Below are 19,829 nucleotides of genomic sequence, written 5' to 3' on the forward strand. Positions count from 1 at the left end.
TTTACTACATGTTTCAGGTAATTCTTTCTAAATATATTGATATACCTAAGCTTTGCTCAAAAATTGTGATATTTTATAATAATGACACTTATAACAAAGTTATGGATGGAAGTACGCACAGTATGACTTGGAGACCTACACATGTACTATCCAAAACTGTATAAAATGTATTTCTACTGTAATTGTGAATTTGTGTTATACAAATATATATTATATATATATGTATATGACTATAAAAACAGTCATTTTCTATGTGTTTAAACTACATAAGAGCTGAACAAATGCTGAGGACGGTGTCACTGTACATAGCTGTGAATGAAATCCAATTTAAAATGACTCATATTGATTGTGAATGTACTCATGCTTTTGCAGTACCTACACCTACCCAACTTGAATGCTGCTTCTTCTGTTGTGTGACAAAAAGTACTTTGACCTCCGAAGAGAGAAAAACGCTGTCGAGTTATAAGTTGGACAAATTTTAGTGATGATTTAACAGAACTATTTATTTCTTTATTTATTTGCACATGCAAGTTGAAATCCTTCCAGTTTTAAGTTTGAGTATTAATGCGGAGAAATGTAATTGCAGAAGTATATATAATATATATCATGTGTTTAGAATGCATTTTGCAGACGCTATCTGTACATACTATTTAAGATACAGTTTTTACAAAAAATAATATATGTATAAAATTGAAAAAATGCTGTGCAGCGATTATACTAGAGCCATTTTGGGCTTTGGGACGTACCATTTTTTCAGTATATAAGAAGTGTTTTGAATAATGTACTAAAGTCTCTATTGTACAAATAATAAAAATGTCACTATTGGTAATCTGGCTTCCTCCTGGTGCACTGAACTCTGTCTTTAGGAGGTGGAAATATCTCTCTTACTGCTGCTCTATGTGTTTTTATGCCTCAGAAAGAGAGAGAGTTGTGAGGAAAACGGCAATGAGACAAAAGGAGAAAGGGATGGGGGAAATAAGGTGATGGAAAAAGGAAGAAGGTTTTGAAGAAATGAAGTGCTAAAGGAGGTTGTGAGGAAGTATGAGAAGAGTGAAGAAAGATATGCATGGGAAAATCAGAAAAGTAGGGACTGAAATAAGGAAGGAAATGAAGGAAGGAAAGAAAAAAGGAATGAAGGGAGGGGAAAAATGCAGAAAGGAAGAGAAATGGGTGAAGGAAAGGAATGAGAAGACAGAAAGAAGACGAAGATGGAAAAACATAGATGGAGAGGTAGAGAAAAAGAGATTAAGTAACCAGGAAGCGTAGTGATAAAGATCACTTGAGCAGATCTGTGGGAGATTTCACTTTCCTCTGCTTTGTGGATTAAAGCTGGTAGAGGCTGTCATCATCTCAGCAGATGCTGCTTTGTCTCTCCGTCCATTAGTCTAATTGGACAGAGTCTAACTCTTCTTCATCCCTCTATATCCGTCCATCTCATCTCTATCTATTCTTGACACTTATCCGAGCTGTGGATCAGAGAGGGACAGCTGAGTTCGTCAAACTGCCTAACAAACGAGTTTTAATTAAAATAGAAAACCATGTTAGTGTTTGTATTTTTATATGAGTTTAAAGAAAGAAAAATGGTGCATTGTGGTAAGTATAATGTGTAAAGTTCATACGGCGCATGTAGCTGAGAAAATGGTCTGAACTTGACACATAATGAATTTGATACTTCTACTTACTGCTCGCTCACTGCATTATTTTACCGTATAACGATGCATGACTGGATCATATTGTCATATAATGAGATCGGTATCATTGGCTTTATGTTGTTCATCATGTCTCTTGTACCATTCCCCACTGTTCTCCTGGCATCAGTGCCCTCAGTAGAACAACTGTGCTGACTGTGGTACAGGCCGACAATTAACAATAGAGGGTAACACACACACGCACACACACTCACACACTGACAAATGCATTGATGAAAGCAGAATGATGTCCCTTTGTTCTTTTGCCTCTCTAGTCTGTCTTTTACGCGCTGGTTTGGGTAAAATGATACTTCTGTGTGCTGACTGACAAACCCACTTACACAACCATGCATAAATTCCTGCCCTCACTCGCTCATGCATTATGCCGGCGACAGTGTGTGTGAATGTATGTGTGTGTAAGTGATACAGAGCGAGAGTTTCTGTGCACCCACCAAAGCTGTCAATAAGCTCTTGTGACCTGATCAATAACAATACCAGAGACAGAGTCCATGACCTGCATTCAGCTGCTGCCTGCATGCATATGTATGTGGTGGCTGATGAGTGTGTGTGTGTGTGTGTGTGGGTGTGTTTGCGTACTTACAGTCGGTCCACTGTCTATGAACAAACCGTGGACATGCAGGACTAACATGTATCGAGCAGTAATATTGCATTCTAGCTTTATGTATGTTAACTCTTGACAACCATTAGCATGTCCACTGCTGCTGACCATGTGACTGAGTTAAACTAATGTATAACAAAATGTCAAACAGACTGCTGTCAGGGAGATAAAGATTTCATCAAAAGTGGAACAGCCCGGCTCCCAACAACTTTCTCATTTAGCCTTGTCACAGTTTGTGTATTTTAACTGTAATATAGAAATCTAAAATAAGATATTGCTGCTTAAACACACAGTATTTAAGTTCATGGCGCTAGGAGTCTCTCAACCAAAACAAAGATGTAGTTTGATGATGTTTTTAAGAAGCGTGGGATCATGGGAGTTGCTGTCTTGGTTGTTAAGCAGCCACTATAGAGTGGTGTAGTTTGTAGTCCTAAAACTCAGAAATCAGTTAGCATTTTTGCACATCCAGTCCTGTCATCCGGTCTGTAGTTACCACAGGCTTAAGATATTTTCGTGTTTTGTTCTTCAACATAAAATCCATCATTAAATGTATCACAATTTATTTATAAAGCACTTACATGTCATGGCTAAATGAGACTACAGAAGTTGTCACGAACACTAAACGTCATCACACTGAACACAGAGACTCACTGACTCACTAGTCCGTCTTTACAGGCCGACTTTAGTTACAAACTATTCTAACTCTGACTTTACAACTTCTAGATTGATCAATTTCACAAAAGTGTTCATCTGTGAAGATTATCTTGCTGAACAAAATCCGTAAGTATCATAAACTTGTGTTTGCCACAGAGCTTATTTTAGGTGAGATTCAAAAATCCAATTCAAAAATCTCACAGGCCTTTTGTCGAGGGAACCAGGGCGATGCTAACTTCTGGCTTAGCCTGCAAAAATACGCTACACCACTCTATAGCTGATGAAAATCTACCTATATGACTTATGGCAGAAATTATTATGGACGAGGTAATGTGTTACGTTCAGTCTCCTTTGCAGACTTCCTTCCTCAATCTCCGATTCTCTCCTTGAAGTTATAGTAACAGGCGACCAAATGAAACATACCGTTAACCTTGACCTCGGGTCTGTACATTGCTGGAGACATAGACAATAGTGTAAGTAGGCCGACACAACTCAACTAAATATATAATAAAGGTCTAGTCATTTTTTATACATTTTAAAGCAGAATTGTTAATGTTAGCTTATATATTATACCTTTATGTAGCAGTTAGCTGTTAATTAAGCTATTTATACTAGCTGGGCTAAGTAACTGGTCACTTATACTGTAAAGATGCTAGCTTCACACACTCCTTACTCAGAACAAGACCCAGATGAAGCCTGGGTGAAGTGGTGACTCCAGGTTTTTGGGTGTTTGGCCTATAGATCAAATAATTGTTAGCTAGGCAATGAAAAGCCACCCAACTCTTAGCCATTAGACAGCTTACATTAGCTAAACATTGATATATGTTGAGTGATAGAAGGCAGATAAAACATTAGTCAAACTTTTATTAGGCCTATTTATTCATTAACTATTAGACTAAACAGTTATTGGTGCTTTTTATCTGGTTGTGTATATGAACATTTGACAAGTTAAATATTAGCAGTGGTGTAGCTAGTTTTGAGAGTGCAATAGCAGCAAGCTAATAACAGCACACACATCTATTAGAAACACAAGAAGTTGACAAATCATTGTCTAATTTTATACTTAACATTGCTTATTTTATCTGACTGTATCATTTTTGATACAAGTTTTCCCTTTATCACAAAAAGATGCTAACATAGGGAAACTGCTGCAAACTTAAGGAAGCAATTGACAGGTTTGGTGGTAAATGTAGACTTCTTTTACAAACAATTGACGGAAATGTTACTATATTTATAATATTAAATGTTGTTAAGGAAGACCCCATAACAAACTTGGAGCAAATTACCACTTAGCTGATTGAGTCGTTATGAATGATGCGTTAGCGCCAGCTGCCTACTAGCCTGCACCAGGCAAAAACAGTGACATTTGCAGTCCTCTCTGTAACCACCCTGTGAACGTTGAGTCCAATCATTTTGTGGCATATTAATCCTGATTTAGTCCACCAACATGACTCTGGCTAAATATTTAACACTACATCAGTCACTCAGTTTCTGGTCTGGGGAGATAAAGTAGCTGGTGTTAGCTCTTCTGCTGGGAGCAGCTTACCATGATTTCAAAGTGGGGCTTACAGTGGAATCGGCAGTACCAACTATTTGACAAAAATTGATAGGATGTTAATATAAATATTAGACTGATATAGCGGATGGCCGTCATCATTGGCCGATATTGGCCTACGCAGATATATTGGTATCAGCGTTTATGTTGCCCCATATGTGGCTATATGAAAACTTTTGTCTTTTTCTTTATTTTAATGCAGAAAACACATCAAATTGTATTGTTAAACTGTAAGAAACAAGTGTTTTTACAAGTGTTTGATAACCACATATGAGGGATCATTGCGCAAAATGTGTGTATATCTGCCAAAATATCAATACCGACTTCCTGATTGGTTTTGGCATCGGTTGGGCTCTCATGAAAACTATTACCTAACCACTCTTTATTGCGTTAGATGTATTTGGCAGTGACTTGATTTTCTGCCCTGCCAGAGATACTCACACACTTACTGGGAACTTCTGGTTTTCTTTTAATGCGTCAGTAAATGTTAAGCCTACTTCTTTAAGAGGCATTGTTTTGGGTAAACTAGGCCCTGGTAATTGACATGTATCTGGGCTGAGAGATACAGCATGGACAAGCCTGAGACAGGGAGAGGCTTTAATCTACTCAACACAATAAAACTGTTTACCATGATAATAGCACCGAATTCACAGAGGAATGGGCCTGCCCGGACAGCTTGTGGGATTATACCTGTGACATTTCAACTGGATTTCTCATACACCTTGTGTTTTAGATTGTGTTAGTGTCTTTGTGTGTGCATGCAATTTGGGCACCAATTTGATAAACCCTTTATAGTTCAATATCCAATTTAGACAGCAAATGTATGACAATTATCATTTAGAAGTATAATAAAAAAGATCTCTGGTAGTGTAATCAGTGTCTGTAAACCCAGAGTTGAAGTACTGTGGGAGCCAGAGGGAGCTCAGAAGACCTGAGAAGGTATTTGAGCTCCCATGAAAACATTACGATAATACATCTGTGGAGGTCATTAAAACATTACCGACCACCATTACTGTAATCACAAATTATGCATTTTTAATGTAATTACTTTTAAGTATGTTAACGATACAAATAAGCTGTAAGAAACGTGTTTTCGTAAAGAACCTAACCTGAACACCACACAGTTCAGAGGAGGAGGATGACGTTATGGAAGACCAAGAAGAAAAGTTAATGAAAACTTAGCCTTGATTAAAAATGTATATATCCACATTGTAAGGCATAATTATGAGAAAAAGGTCATAATTATTGATACATTTATCTCTTGAATATGCGTTTAAATCTCTTAATTATGACTTTTGTTCCTCAGGATTATGAGTTTTCCCTGGTAATTATGACTTACAATGGAAATATTTTTTCATCAAGATTAGTTCTCATCTTTTTCTTTCTTTAACTGGTGGAAACAGGCTCCCACATGATGCAGCAGGGTCTTCCCCAGGTCTCTCTCTGACTTCATATTGTTCATGTATTTATTTCTGCCTCTAACATTAGCTATCTTACTGACCCCCACAAAGTAAAGATTATAACTCTGTGTAAACCCACATGAACACTCAGAGTTGAGTGGATTGGATGCAGCAGGCTTTTAACCACTGCACACAATATGGTTGTTTAACATGACAATACCACCAACAAGCTGCTTATGAGGAGCCTCTGAAACCCGCTTCAGTGCTGTTTGGATGCGAGTGCATGAATGTGCGTGAGGCGTTCAGGGACTTGTAGGTGTGTGTGCGTGAGTTCATCCCACAGGACCGCCTAAGAACCGGTCGGACAACGTTTTGACTCAAGTCACCTGAATGAAGAACTGAATGGAGAACAAGTTTTACCGACACGAGACGGAGGGAGAGCTAAAGTGAAAGAGAAGGAGGGAGAGGAAACGACATTACAGCTCCGGGTACCAAGTCCACGCGGTGACAGTTGGATATCCACGGCTGACAGCTTCTCTGTTCCCCGCGGCTCTGACGGTTTTGTCGGACTTTCCAGCGCTTGCTAAAGTTTTGGTGTGGATGAAAACACAGGTTGGTGGACCGTAGACCGCCGTGGTGTCAGTCTGGTGTCCCACTTTGGAGGCAGGCTGTCCCGGGACAGACACACACATCTGTAATAACAGCGACACACACACACACACACAACAATCCCCGGGGAGGAGGACTGTGCGCGTCACCATGCCTGTGCGACAGAAAGGTAACTGTAAATGAAATATGTTGATGTTTCTCTGTCTTTATGTCTATCTCTGTAACATACACACTCATTTATTTGGTTTTGTTGACGAACACACCAGTTTTGACCACTCTGAAAGGTTGCGTTGGTGTTGCTATGGCGAAGCGCTCTCCTCTAGCGTGGAAATTAACGTTAACGTTCGAGCACGAAACTTCATTAAAACAATCCTAAATTGAACGCTTTATTGTTTATAGATTTGGGAATACAGCTTTTAAATACAATTTCGAGAGCTTTTGCTAATTAATCAGGCATTGTGGTAAATTCGGCATAGAAGTTATCCACCAAACAGCATTTTATTTGATTTTAATCCGCTTTTAGTTAAGTTAGCCTACTTGTCTTTCAGCTGGTGTGCACCAAAGCGGACAGATGATAGATTAGATTTGACTTTGATTGCATGCCGATCTAAAGTACGTGAGTGTGCAACTGATAATAATCTGACACCATGCACTCCGTCAGATGTTTGGTTAAAGATACGTAAATAATCAATGAACTGAATTATTTTGAATGGAGTTTGGCATTGAGAGGCATTTAAAGGCTGAAGGCTGACTCTTCTGAGTGTGAGTTTGGTGTTGATCTGTCAGTGCTTCTGGTTTAATCAGCTGTTCAGAGTGCCATGGAGCCTGGAATGCAGCCTGCAGTCTTCCTTTACACCATAAACTCTATTACCCTCACGCCCTTTTACATCAGTTACGTAATAGTAGTAAACGTAATTGCAGTTACCATTATAGACTTTTCATGTTTAGTTGCTGTCAAATTTGCAAGTTAGACACATAGGGGAAAAGAAAACATCCATCTGACAGTGTTAAAAAGGAGATGGGGTATATAAGAAGCCTATTAATAACACCTGTGTCCACTCTCACAGTATGGAGCCAGGTGTAATTAATCTGTCTTTCTTAACTTCACCCTGATGAACACTGTGAGGTCTGAACAGGTGACAGTTTTTAACCATAGTAATCCTCAATTAAGCAGAGGCTTTTGATGTGGAGCACCTAATCTCCTTTCTCTACTTTAGAGTGCCTGGAGATTTGTGTCTTTTCTTTTCTGTCGTTAGTTATACAGTTATTATCTGTGTATGTTGTGTTTAGATGCGCAGCGAGCCCTGGAGCTTCTGCAACAATACAGGACCAAACTTGACCAGAGACAGCAGAACCAGAGCCGGACCAAACAGGGCCTTGTGGAGGAGGACGACCAGCTGCAGCAGTCTCTGGACAGAGTCATCAATGTCTTTCAGAGTCAGCTCTTCAGCGCTCTGCTTGGTAAGGATATTTGTTTTGTGTCCATATGCCAAGTCACTGTTCTTCTTTTCATATCTGATATTACAGCATGTTGGATTAGAAGCCTTGGTTAGTTTTTATCTGCAGACAAACCTGTTGACCTTCTCATCATATTTTTGATGCTCGGAGTTGATGTCTGTTGGATTTCTGCAGGTGGCTTAATGTGAATGCAGATTAGGAAAGTAAGTCATTATCTACTACTACTCACCCTCATGCAGATGGAAAGTCAGGAGAAGTTTCAAAATCCACAAAACATTTCAGAGCAGGGCTGCCCGAAGTTTGCTCCACCATTAGGTTCAATGTGGCTCGCTGGATGTTTTTTAGCAATTGAAAAGAAATAAAAAAAAAAAGATATACAATATAAATCACTGTTAATGCTGTTTTATTTTGTGTGCCGCAAAAAATAATCCTTACATATATAAAATCATAATTATTTTTTCATAAACTGAGCATGGCAGGGAGAGTGACACTTTGTGCAGGGAGTCAGTCATTCCCAATTAAGGGAATGTGGGATCTTGGTTTCATTTTGCATCTTAACAATACAGTCAAACAGATGTTTGCTTTTTATTTCACCCGTGACCCACCAATAAATGTCAGTTTTGGCTTTCCAAGGAAGAAGGTTTGGGCACCCCTGATTTTGAGTATCTGGGATGTTGTTCTTGGAAAGAGGTTTTAGTTAACAGTTTTTCAAATGTAATGTTCGATTACATTAGGTGGAAATATTTTTATTTTTTTTAAATATATTTTAAAGAAAACAGAAACTGTCTGTATTTCTGTCTGTAGGTGCCACTGTTAATCGACATTTGGATGAACTGATCCACTAGCTTGATACTTGTGCTGATCTTCCCAACAACTTAATAAACTCAGTGTTGTTAAACTAGAGCCAGCTTTGTTTGTCTTGCATTTTCCTGCTGATGATGTCTTAAACTTTGATGGAGCAGTGCAGTTTGTCAGTAAGGAAGTATACTATGTGTTTGGGTGTATGAAGGCCTGAAGACATGAACTCTTGCCAGATAAGGAGGTTTGGCTATAAGAATGTAGACCAGTAGGCCAGCAGCCAGAAGGCCAAACTGATCATAAGAGTGTTTCAGTGAGTTGTAGTACTAGTTTTCATGGTGTCTCCAAGATGTTGTCACATGACTGCTCACCAGAAAATGGAGATCAGAACACCACGATGTAGGCTGGTGTCACAGAAAACACTGGACCCTTTGTTTAAAGTATGCACAAGTTTAGAGAATCTGTGTCAAGTACAAATTCCTTCCAAGAGTTAACAGTCTGTGTCTAACTGGTTAGTTCTGTCTGTGGTGAATTGTTGCTTACTGGAAGGAAAACACTGAGCACACGTGTGTGTGCGGTTATGTGCATGACGACAAACTGGTTTTTAGTTCCCACCTGCTTAGCGTCACACCCACACCTCTGGCTCTTTACACTAACACTCCTCTCTCCTTTCTGTGTGTGTGCACATGTGGGTGTGTGCTGTTCACTAAACATCAGGCTGAGTTCCTGTTTATGAGTTTTAGTAAAGCTGTGTCTGGTTTTAACGTTCTATTTTGAAACCGTGCTGGCTGTCTTTTTTCTTATTACTGATCCTTAACTTGTTTTGTGTCAGAGATATTTGACTTAATCTATTTTGTTATATCTTTGAACACACTATACATCCATAGATGTGATTGTGTGTTACTGTAGTGTGTAAATCATGGTTTTATCTTCAAATCCCTGTGTATGCTTCCCATATACTTTATCTGGTTTTTCTTTTATGACCCCCTAACTTCTCTTGGCAGCCCGACCTCGCAACCATGTGTATGATTTAGTGTAGGATTGTCTGTCAGTTCTGTATGTGGAGAGAAGGAAGTGAAGCCTAATCATAACGGTCACTTTGAAAACGCTCTGACAGTGGAATGAACCCTGAAAGACCTACTGTTTAGGTGACAGTACCCTTATTCTGCCACTAGAGGTCAACACAGTATTAGCTGTGTTTGTTTGATTTCTCTACAAACATACCTCACCATCTCAGGAGTAATTAAAAAATGACATCTGACGGCTTACTAGGGCTGCAACCGATGATTATTGTCATCAAAGATAAATCTGATTATTATTCTTATCATTAACCACTTCATTGATCAATTTGTTCAGTTTATAAAATGTAAAAAATAGTGAAAAATGTCTGTAACAGTTTTCCAAAGCCCAAAGTGATCTTTTCAGATGTCTTATTTTGTTCAATGAACTGTCCCAAACCCTAAAAAATACATTTTAAAAATGACTGAAATATGAAACGGAAAGATGAAACGATTCTCACTTTGATCAGTTAATCAACTCATCGTCTCTGCTCTACTGCTCTACTGTATATCTTTTGGAGAAAACATCACTTCCAGGTACAAGATTCATTTATTCCTAAAAATTTTCAACACCAGGGTTGCAAAACAAAGTTGAAGTTTGAGCCCTTTAATGCTACATCACAGACAACAATAAAAACAAACAAACCATTTTAAAGAGTGGATTTCGTAAGATGAATTGAGGAGTCTCACAGCCTGAGGAATGAAGCTGCTCTGTAGTCTGGTGGTATGGCGGCAGATACTTCTGTATCTTTTTCCAGATACAAGCAGGGTGAACAGATTGTGGCTGGGGTGGGTAGGGTCTTTTGGTGTCCTCTGGTCTCTTTGCAGACATCTCACTTCACTAATATCACTGCTGCTCACAGTGATGTTCTGGGTGGTTTTAAACACCTGCTGTAGAGCCTTCTTGTCCTGAGCTGTGAATGAACCATGCCTTTTGTCATTACCTAATTTACTAATCCACTGAGCCCTTCAGTCATTCATCATGTCTCTAATCACTGCATTCTCCTTCCAGACATTCAGGAGTACTATGAATTGACCATCCTTCAAGACAGCAAGGGTTCTTTAGTACAGACAGACGGCCCATGGACCCACCCTGCTCCCTGTAACCTGCCAGTAGAGCCTTTGGCCCAGCCACAGCCAGTGTCTGGTCCTGTGAGCCCTCAAGCTTCTGAAGGACCATCCCAGCCAAAACCACTGACCCCCAGACCCAAGTCAATCAAGTCCCATGCCCCTCCAATCCCATCTGGAACACCCACAACAAAGCCGTCTTCCCCTACAACACCGTCCATTACACCTCAGTCACAGCCTGCCAAGGTCAAGTACCGTGCTCCTCTCCCTCCAGTCCAGCCTGGAGCCTCTAAATCATTGACATCAGAGACCCCTAAGCCCTCTTCTCCCTCTGCTGCCACAGTGACAGTAAATGGTGCAGAAAATCCCAGTGGCTCCACAAAAACACCTCCCGAAGTATCACTGAATGGGACAAGGCCACAACTTACTGCCACCAACTCTCTTTCTTCAGAAAGTTCCATCACCTCTGCCTATCTACAGAAAAGCTCCGTCTCTCCAGACCTCAACCTGGTGACTGTGTCAGCCCTCGTCTCAAGCACCATCCAAGGCTTTGTGTCGCCAACCACTCCAGACAAACTAACACCCACCAGCCCAGGTCTCAACAAAGTCACAGATGCTACCCCAATCTCCACTGCTCATGCAACCAGCAAGGACCCAGGTGTGCGCAGAGTAACTCCCAGCATGAGTCCAACGAGCCCCAACCATGGAAAATTTACCTTCAACAGCCGCAGCCCCACATTTCCTCCAGGAGCTTTGACTAAAGGGGCTCATCTGAGGTATGTCCACCATATGAGAATACATTTCAGCTGTTAAGAGGGTAGCAAACCAGACAATTATTAACTGCATACCGGCCAACATTAAGCTGGGTGTCTATTAAATGGCCTTCCCTCACTCTACACCACAGATTAATAGAAAAGATACAAGGATGTCAAAGTGAAATGACTTTTAACTAGTTTAAATTCACTAAAAAGTGATCAAAAATCAACGTCTACACTTTACCTCACAAAAACAGAAGCGGAGTGAAATTTGGAAGCGTATTTCGTCTTGTTGGGTCCTGTTTCATCCATTTTCAGCGGCAAACTGAGAAGAGCAGAGGGCCTGAGCAAGTGCAGTGATGAGTAATGCATGTAGGCAGCGCCATTTTTGCATGCTCTCTTCTGCCTCTGGGTTGGGTTGCCAGGTACTACAACAGCTATCTGACACAGATACAGAGGAACACCCATTTGATTCACTATGAAATTGGGAGATTAACATGAGAAATTACCAAACTGTACCAAAGCAGGAAAAAAAAGGGAATAAAATATTGACACTACTGAATAAATCAGGAGTGTTGGCAGATATGTAACTTACATTTTAACAGACTGAACTAATACATTTACTCTAATAAGTCTGGTGCAAAACACTACCGCAATGAGCAGATAACACCAAAGATGTAGACAAAGGAACAAACTAAGTATGACATAAGGCACAATTTCATCATACACTGTATTAACACAGTTACAAAACAGTTTACTGATATTTGAATAAGGATAATGTGGGAAGAACAGTGTACTACGTTCTATGATAGCCTTTTCATTCATTTCCTATTGATGTTTGGGTTACTCCAAGTGGTCCTGTCCTTTTATATGGTCATCTTCTGTGCTGTAGCCATGCTGCTCAAGCCAAAAATCTGTTTCAAGAAAGAAATAGAAAAGACACAGTAACTGGTATTTAAGACAGACAGACTCATGGACAATTAAATTGGATATAGGCTTATTCAAAACTTTACTTGAATTAAATGTGCATTCATTTCATGTAATGACATCTTCAATGATTATGTCTGATAACTCATGTCAGTACAAAATGATGTTGGCTATTAAATGCCATGTTTTGCATGCGGAAAATATTTGTGTATAGCAGTTGTAGTAGTGCAGACTGAAAGGTGACACTTTTCAGAGCTCTCCTCCAGATGCCTTCTCTCCTTGATTTCTCTTTCTAGTCCAACCAGCCCCGGGCCAGAAACAGTCACTAGCCCCAGCCATGGTCCATTCAGCCCCAGGTCAGCTATTGGCCCACTGACCCCCAACAAGGTAAGACCTCTCTCTTTTTTTATCAATGCCTGAGGAAACCTGCAGGAAATCTCTCCACGGTTAAAAGCACAGTTCATATTTCCTCCTATGGGAAGGTGGGTGATCTCAGTTGTTGGATGGCAGCCTTAAGGGCTGCACCATTCTGGGAAAGAAGTGAGGTCATAATTTCTGTCCTGAGTTGTAGAGAAATAATTTTTAATGAAAATACAGCCTCCATCGTGTTCTTGTGTCTAGAAGAGCTTGTCAGGTTTTTTGATATATTGTGTAAGGACCCCATTGTCAACGTTTATACAGTTAGGTGGAGAATTAGCAGTAGTTTTCATGGTTTTCACTGCCTGTGACCAGTTGCTTATTTGGTGTGAGGCTGTCGTGGCAGTTATGGATGTAGCTTATGAAGAAATCAGGAGCGCGGGTTAACATGTTAAAGAATCATTTGACAAATGACTAAAAATTCTGGTTTTAAAACAATGAAATACATGAATACAGAATGAGGGTTGATGTGTTGCCTCATGTCTAACACATCACTTCCTCTACATGGAAATAGTTTTGATAAAGGGCAAACATGTTTTCACTGGTGAAAACATCGCTTCTTGAACCCATCGAAAAGGCTGCTGGTGGCTGCAGAGAGCAGAATTAGATGGACAGATTGTTTATGCGGACTGGCTGTTTGAACATCGGCTTACATTGTATTACATAATATGACAAAAAGAATCAATTCAGTTCAGTAACATTTTATTGTTCAGTAGAGTCAGCAGAATGAGCTCACAGATGGGCTCGAGCAACTGGTTTTGTCTTGTTGATACTGCTGAAGTGGAAATTGTACACAATGTTGCTTTGATCTTCTGGTGATAGTCCACAACTTGGAAATTGTTCTGATATTGACTTACTTACTGTTTAAATGCAGTGCTGTGTGTGCACAAGGCAATATTTGTCGTCCCATGTGCTGCTCAAGTATTCCAAATGAAGCAATCCAATAATTAATGTACATTGGGGTGGTTTATCTAGTCATCTTTTATCCTGAAATGTACAATTGTCCGTTATCATTTTTAAACAGACAAAATAAGGGAACTTTGCGACAAGCATACTTGCCAACCTCGAGACATGAGGCATAATTTGCCCCTCTGGTGTGAACTTGTGTGAATCTCTGGCATAAACATATATTTATCAGTTCAGATTAATTTCTTCATTTTTAGCCTCCGGCCCTTAGAGGGTCTGTACATGCCATTGCCCTCTGTTTGTCAGCTTCTCGATGGTGATTGATGTTGGTTCGGCCCCAGTGATCGACAGATAAACGGACACAGCAGATTTTTACAAAATGCATGCCACTTTCCTTAAAAACTTTAACTCTCTCCATTTCTCGGTCTGACTCTTACTGAGGAGGACTAGGTGCAGCAGTACACTAGACAGCTTTGCAGAGCCAGAAACAGGTTAATAGGGGGAAAAGGTAGGAACATTTGTCATAAATTGAGAGAAATACAAGGCAAGTCTGGCCACACGTGTAAGTGACATGAAATGATACATTTCCTGCTTTTGCATGGCTCATTATCCATTACTGTCTATCATCTAATGGACGGGATTAGTACTATTTGGACGAGAGGCTAGCTAACATTACAGCTCAGCCTCGCTCGAGGCCTCGTCATGAGTGCAGACCTCTCGTCCACCATTTATAATTTTAGTTTTGGCCCTCCAAAGGAAAACAAGTTTTGACACCCCTGATCTAGTTTGATAAATATCGCTACAGGTGCAAATATGTACTCTATTATTTATATATTAGAGTCTATATATTTTTTGCCAATATCAGTAACCAATAACCACCCGCTTCTTTGGGCCAATATGATAAGATAACCAATAATTTCACAGTTCTTTGTTTTAGAAAAAAGTTCCTAAACTATACAGTAGTTTATGGACACCTGAGGGTGAAGAAAGGCTAAAATGTAGTGACCAAGATGGATGATGTAATATTCCATAGGTCTGATAAGATTTGTTGTGTTAAAACTCTTGTATTTCTTCTCTGTGTTCCTTGGCAAACAACAAAGTGTGTACTGCTACCTACTGTATTGTACTGTGTAGATGTTGTTTTTGTTAATGAATGGATTAACGGAGTTCAGGAAAACAATTTGGCTTAGTATTGATTGATTTATGACATTGATCTCTAGTATTTTTGATTTTGGGGTGAACTGTCCCTTTAAATGGCTGTAGAAGACACCGAGACCCAATAATATTGTTTATTAGCACAACCCAGTGCAGACTTTCTGTTGGCAGCAGTGAGCATCAGGAGATAACCAACAATGAGTGCAGGGCCAGAGGAGGGTGGAGCCGGACTGAAGTAGAGTAGGACAGGAACAGAAACAAATGTAAAATTCTGTGTGTGTGTGTGTGTGTGTGTGTTTTATCCACGAGATCTCTCCCTGCTCAGTTGGTCTTGAATAGAGTATCGTACAGTATTGTATTGTTTCAAACCCAGCGTTAATTGTAGTGATTTTGTGTATTTAGAAAAAGCACAATATCTTGAGTGAAGCTTCAGGCTGTGTATGGAGCTTTAACTTCTCCAGTTCACTGTCAAAGTTGAAAAGTAGAGCATCCATTGCTATACCGCTGTTACTGTTCACTCAGTCTAACCCCCCACTCCTGCCAAACAGAGACTGACCTGATAAAACAGCAGAGAGTGGTGTGTGTATGTGTGTGTGTGGCAGTATATGTATTTTTGTGTGTGCTTAAGTCTGTGTATACACGTCTGTCTGTGTGAGTGTTTGCCTGTGCATCCATGTGTGTGCGTTTCTGCGCCTGTCTCTGCACGTTTGCCCGTCCATTTTTTACTGTGTGCTGAGTGCGGTCTGCGCGTGTGGGGATACATATTCTAAAGCATGCACTTTTTGAGGTCAAAATGTGGCTACCAGCTGCCATAAAATGAAGACAGCAGCTGGAAAACAAGAGGGCAGGCGGAGGTGCACCGGGACAGCTGCCATGTTTCCGAGCCGGCCTGCATTTTAGCGGAGAAGTCCTCTCTGGTCGCTCTGATGAAAGGACAGGTGGAGAGGATGCGAGAAAAGGGAGGAGAGAGAGATTGAGGGATGAATGAAGAGGATAAGAAGGAGGAGACAGTGACGGACAGACGGCAGAGATATGTCACCAACAGCAACAAGCGGCTGAGTGGTGGAACGGGAAAGTTGGCGCTGGAAGATGTTTAGGTGAAAGTTTGCCAGTCGAGCTGGAGATGATGGACTGCATCTGTATCCTCACTACCAAGGTGAGACACAGGAGGGGAGCAGGTTAGAGTAGACAAGACAGTAGGACATGAGTAATCAGGTTGTGATAATGTGGGTGTAGAGATTTTCTTTGTGGTCAGTGTCCCTCATGATGGAAGTCATTCATTGTGTATGAATTGGATGCTAAGCTTTGAATGTCCTCGCGTGATCTTTTTCATTATAAACTTTTATTAAGAAAGCAGGATTTTAATGGAAAAGAGAGACTGAGACCTGCCTTAAGAGGGGTTGCACTTAACACATCCAATTGAGGCATTTGACGATAAACTCCAGGCTCAGTAAATAATGTGAAACTACCTGCACCTGCTCACAATTAGCTGTATCAAATTGGTGACAGGTTGCTGATTGCACAGATGGGGTGCTATACTTTGTGGATGAACAGGCTAGAGGGTGATATCTTACAGAACAGTATGTGCTCTAGTCCAGCGACTACTGAGCCGCTGCTCAGCTGTTGGTCTGCTAAACATGTGACACCCTGAGAGACAGGAAACTGGGTTGATAGGACACACACTTCAAAAGACTAGCTCTCTGGCTGGCTGGCTGGCTGTGTATGATGTCTGACTGATTCACTGAATGACTAACTGACTGACTGGTCTCAAGGCAGGAGAGAATACTCGGCAGGCAAAATTGAACACATATGAGGCTGCAGATTGTAACCAACAAAATACCCCTCATCTCACCGACTTCACTACGGTCTCTGCTAAAAATGCGACAAAAACTAAATGCCACCTCTAGAGCCAGTGTTAAGTTTTGTTTGGGCTACTGTAGAAACATGGCAGTGCAACATGGCAGACTCTGTGGAAGAAGACCTGGTCCCTCTATAGATATAAGAGGCATATTCTAAGTTAACGAAAACAGAAACATTTTTAGTTTCAGGTGAATTTTACAAACTGCACCTTTTAAAAGCATCAGAACCAACATGAGCTGCAGGTTTAATTGATAGAGGTGCTTTCAGTAGAACAGAACTGCAAATAGGTGTGAATGCCAGCGTATGCTTGGAACAAAACTTGTTCTTGTGATTTGGCAAAAGTGTTCCAAATGGTAATTCTTGACAGCAGTGTGGTGAGCCTGCTGTCTTAGAGACGGGGAACGTGTGGTAATCGTTCAAATAAGGATAACAGAGCACACTTTCTCTCCTCAGATACATTCATGGCATTGCACTGTAGGAGTTTGTACGCACAAAAAAGTGGCAGAAGTAGTTATGTGAAATAGAGAGCTTGATAGAAAAGTTACTTACTTACTGCCAGAACAGATTCAAGGTGCCAATCACATTGGTTTGAGTATCTAGAACTCTACTGAAACAAATTGTTGGAAGCATCCTCCATAACTCTGACAGTGGACAGGCATGTGGGGAGGATGTTTAAGATGCTATTTGACAGCATTACAAAGAGACAGGTGTGGCTCAGGAGGTGGAGCAGGTCTTCCACTGATCCTCCTCAAGACACTAAACATGCAAGGTCATACACCTCGCACAGTAGCTTGCTGTGATAGTGTGTGAATGGGTGAATGAGAGGCAGATTGTACAATGCTTTGGATAAAAGTTCTAAATATGTGTGGTTATTTTACCATTTACTTTGAAGCAACAACTAAATACATTAAATGAACTAATAATTTAAGTGCGTGTGAGAGACAGATGGTACAGATCTTTGCTGTTAGTCATTAGATTTACCTTGTTTCTGTGACTTTCCACCACACACACACACACACACACACACACACACACACACACACACACACACACACACACACACACACACCACCTGATCCTGCACGTTCAAAAGCAGTAGTTGGTCAGGAGATTCTTGTGTCACTATACTGGATATCGTCAGGATTTTATCAATACTACTACTGTCATTGATACTCCTTAACGGTTCGGTTCCTTATCAAAACTCTAATTGGTTCTTTTTCACTACGAAATAATTGCTTTTTAAAAAATATATTGTTTAAAAAAATACTACAGGATTACAGTTGAATGTTTGAAATTATTGTCTGTAGAACAACAACAATAATGTTTACAACAGCAAAATTACAATAAACTCAATAATATTTCAGTGGAAACAAACCTTAAATGTCAATAAAATAAATAATATTCCTGACATCAAAATACTGAGTGAACAGCAGTCGGTATCAGTCCTCCTCCCTATGGCCATGTGATTTCCTGCCTGTACCAGCAAGAGTTTACAAAAATTTGCCCAATTTTTTTTGACAGTTTGGCTACATACAGACAGCTTTTGTTTTAGTGTTCTGGTGGCGTTTCTGTAACGATTCGCTTTTTGCTGGCAAAGGTTTTTATTGCACTTACAGTAATGAGTGTAGTTGTCAACTCAAGTAACCTTTGAGTTATCTTCACCTGGTTCCTTTCACCGTCTTCAACACAGCCTCTCTGCTCTGCTGACTTAATTCTGTGTGTGTGTGTTTATAGCAAGGCTACAACAATGTGATAACAAATTACACATAATGATAAAAGGTACTGATAAAAGAGCCTTTAACTTTGGAGCTTATCAATACTAATGTAGCCCTGGGGGCCCATTAAATACCAGGTTTCACAACCCTTTTGTACTTATGTCATATCAGCAGACACTGAGATACAGATCTAAAATCCAAGACAATATAGTTTCATATCACAATAAAGATATATTGATAAATTGCCTACTTGATACATACTAGGGGTATCACATTATATTAATATTGATGTTGATTGTGATATTTAAAAATGAAATATTAATACTGTGTAAAACTTAGAAGGTAGAAGATAGCAGTTTTGCACCTTAACTCTGGTTTCCACCTGGCATAAAACATTCAACATTGGATTCAAAGTCTTTTAGTGTGAATGTTCTTTTTGGATGCTTTTGTACAGTTACTGAATACAGACTATACAAACTCTCTCTCCACCTCCCTACACTTGTATTTTGAGTGTAATTCATTGGCCAAAAAAAGAGAGAAAACACACAATAAATAAAGTTAATGATGAATGTGTCCAAACATTTTTAAAAAAAAAATTGCCATAGATATTGCAATAACATTGTTATTGTAAATTCTTTAGGCCATGATAATCGAATAGTCAAAGTCTGAGATCGTGACAGCACTAGTTCATACTCAATCTAATTTGTGACTCAGTCTTGATTGTGCTTATCTGTGGACTTGTCTTGGACTCAGGTGTTTGCACTACATTATCTGTTTGAAGGGTGAACACTTTGACCCCCTCTGTAACCTTGCCCTGCCACCTTCAGCCATTATGTGCATGACCTTCTGCCATGCTGGCAAACACAGGGATTGTGAGTCTGAGACTGGACAGAGACTCAAACTCACACTCACTGTAAAGTCTCTCCCCCAGATTCTCAAACACGACCTGATCACAATACGATGAGGAAGTCTTAGAAAGAAGCTGCTTGGCCTTTTAAGTCAAAGGGATCTGTTGAATGATCAAGGACTGAGACATAAACACAAACACATTCACACACACAAATAAGTCTGTAGTCTGTCGGCAGAACAGACTGCAGGGATTCCATCTCACATTTATCTGGTTAATCTTGTTTATCTCATCAAGATAATGGATTAAAAAACAGAGGGTGTCCCCTGAGCTCAATACT

The 19,829-nt window shown here is 40.1% G+C and overlaps 1 protein-coding gene across 1 annotated transcript in view; it reads left to right on the plus strand.

The window, feature by feature from the left end:
- The first annotated feature begins 6,675 nt into the window (after positions 1-6,675).
- Positions 6,676-19,829, plus strand: part of LOC141004301 (uncharacterized) — a 28,409-nt gene continuing 15,255 nt past the window's right edge. The window contains exons 1-4 of the mRNA XM_073475732.1: positions 6,676-6,694; positions 7,816-7,986; positions 10,852-11,683; positions 12,886-12,976. Of these exons, the coding sequence (XP_073331833.1) occupies positions 6,676-6,694; positions 7,816-7,986; positions 10,852-11,683; positions 12,886-12,976 (1,113 nt within the window). The remainder of the gene's footprint in view (positions 6,695-7,815; positions 7,987-10,851; positions 11,684-12,885; positions 12,977-19,829) is intronic.

The sequence above is a fragment of the Pagrus major genome, chromosome 11 (genome assembly GCF_040436345.1).
Source record: "Pagrus major chromosome 11, Pma_NU_1.0".
NCBI classification, from domain to species: domain Eukaryota; kingdom Metazoa; phylum Chordata; class Actinopteri; order Spariformes; family Sparidae; genus Pagrus; species Pagrus major.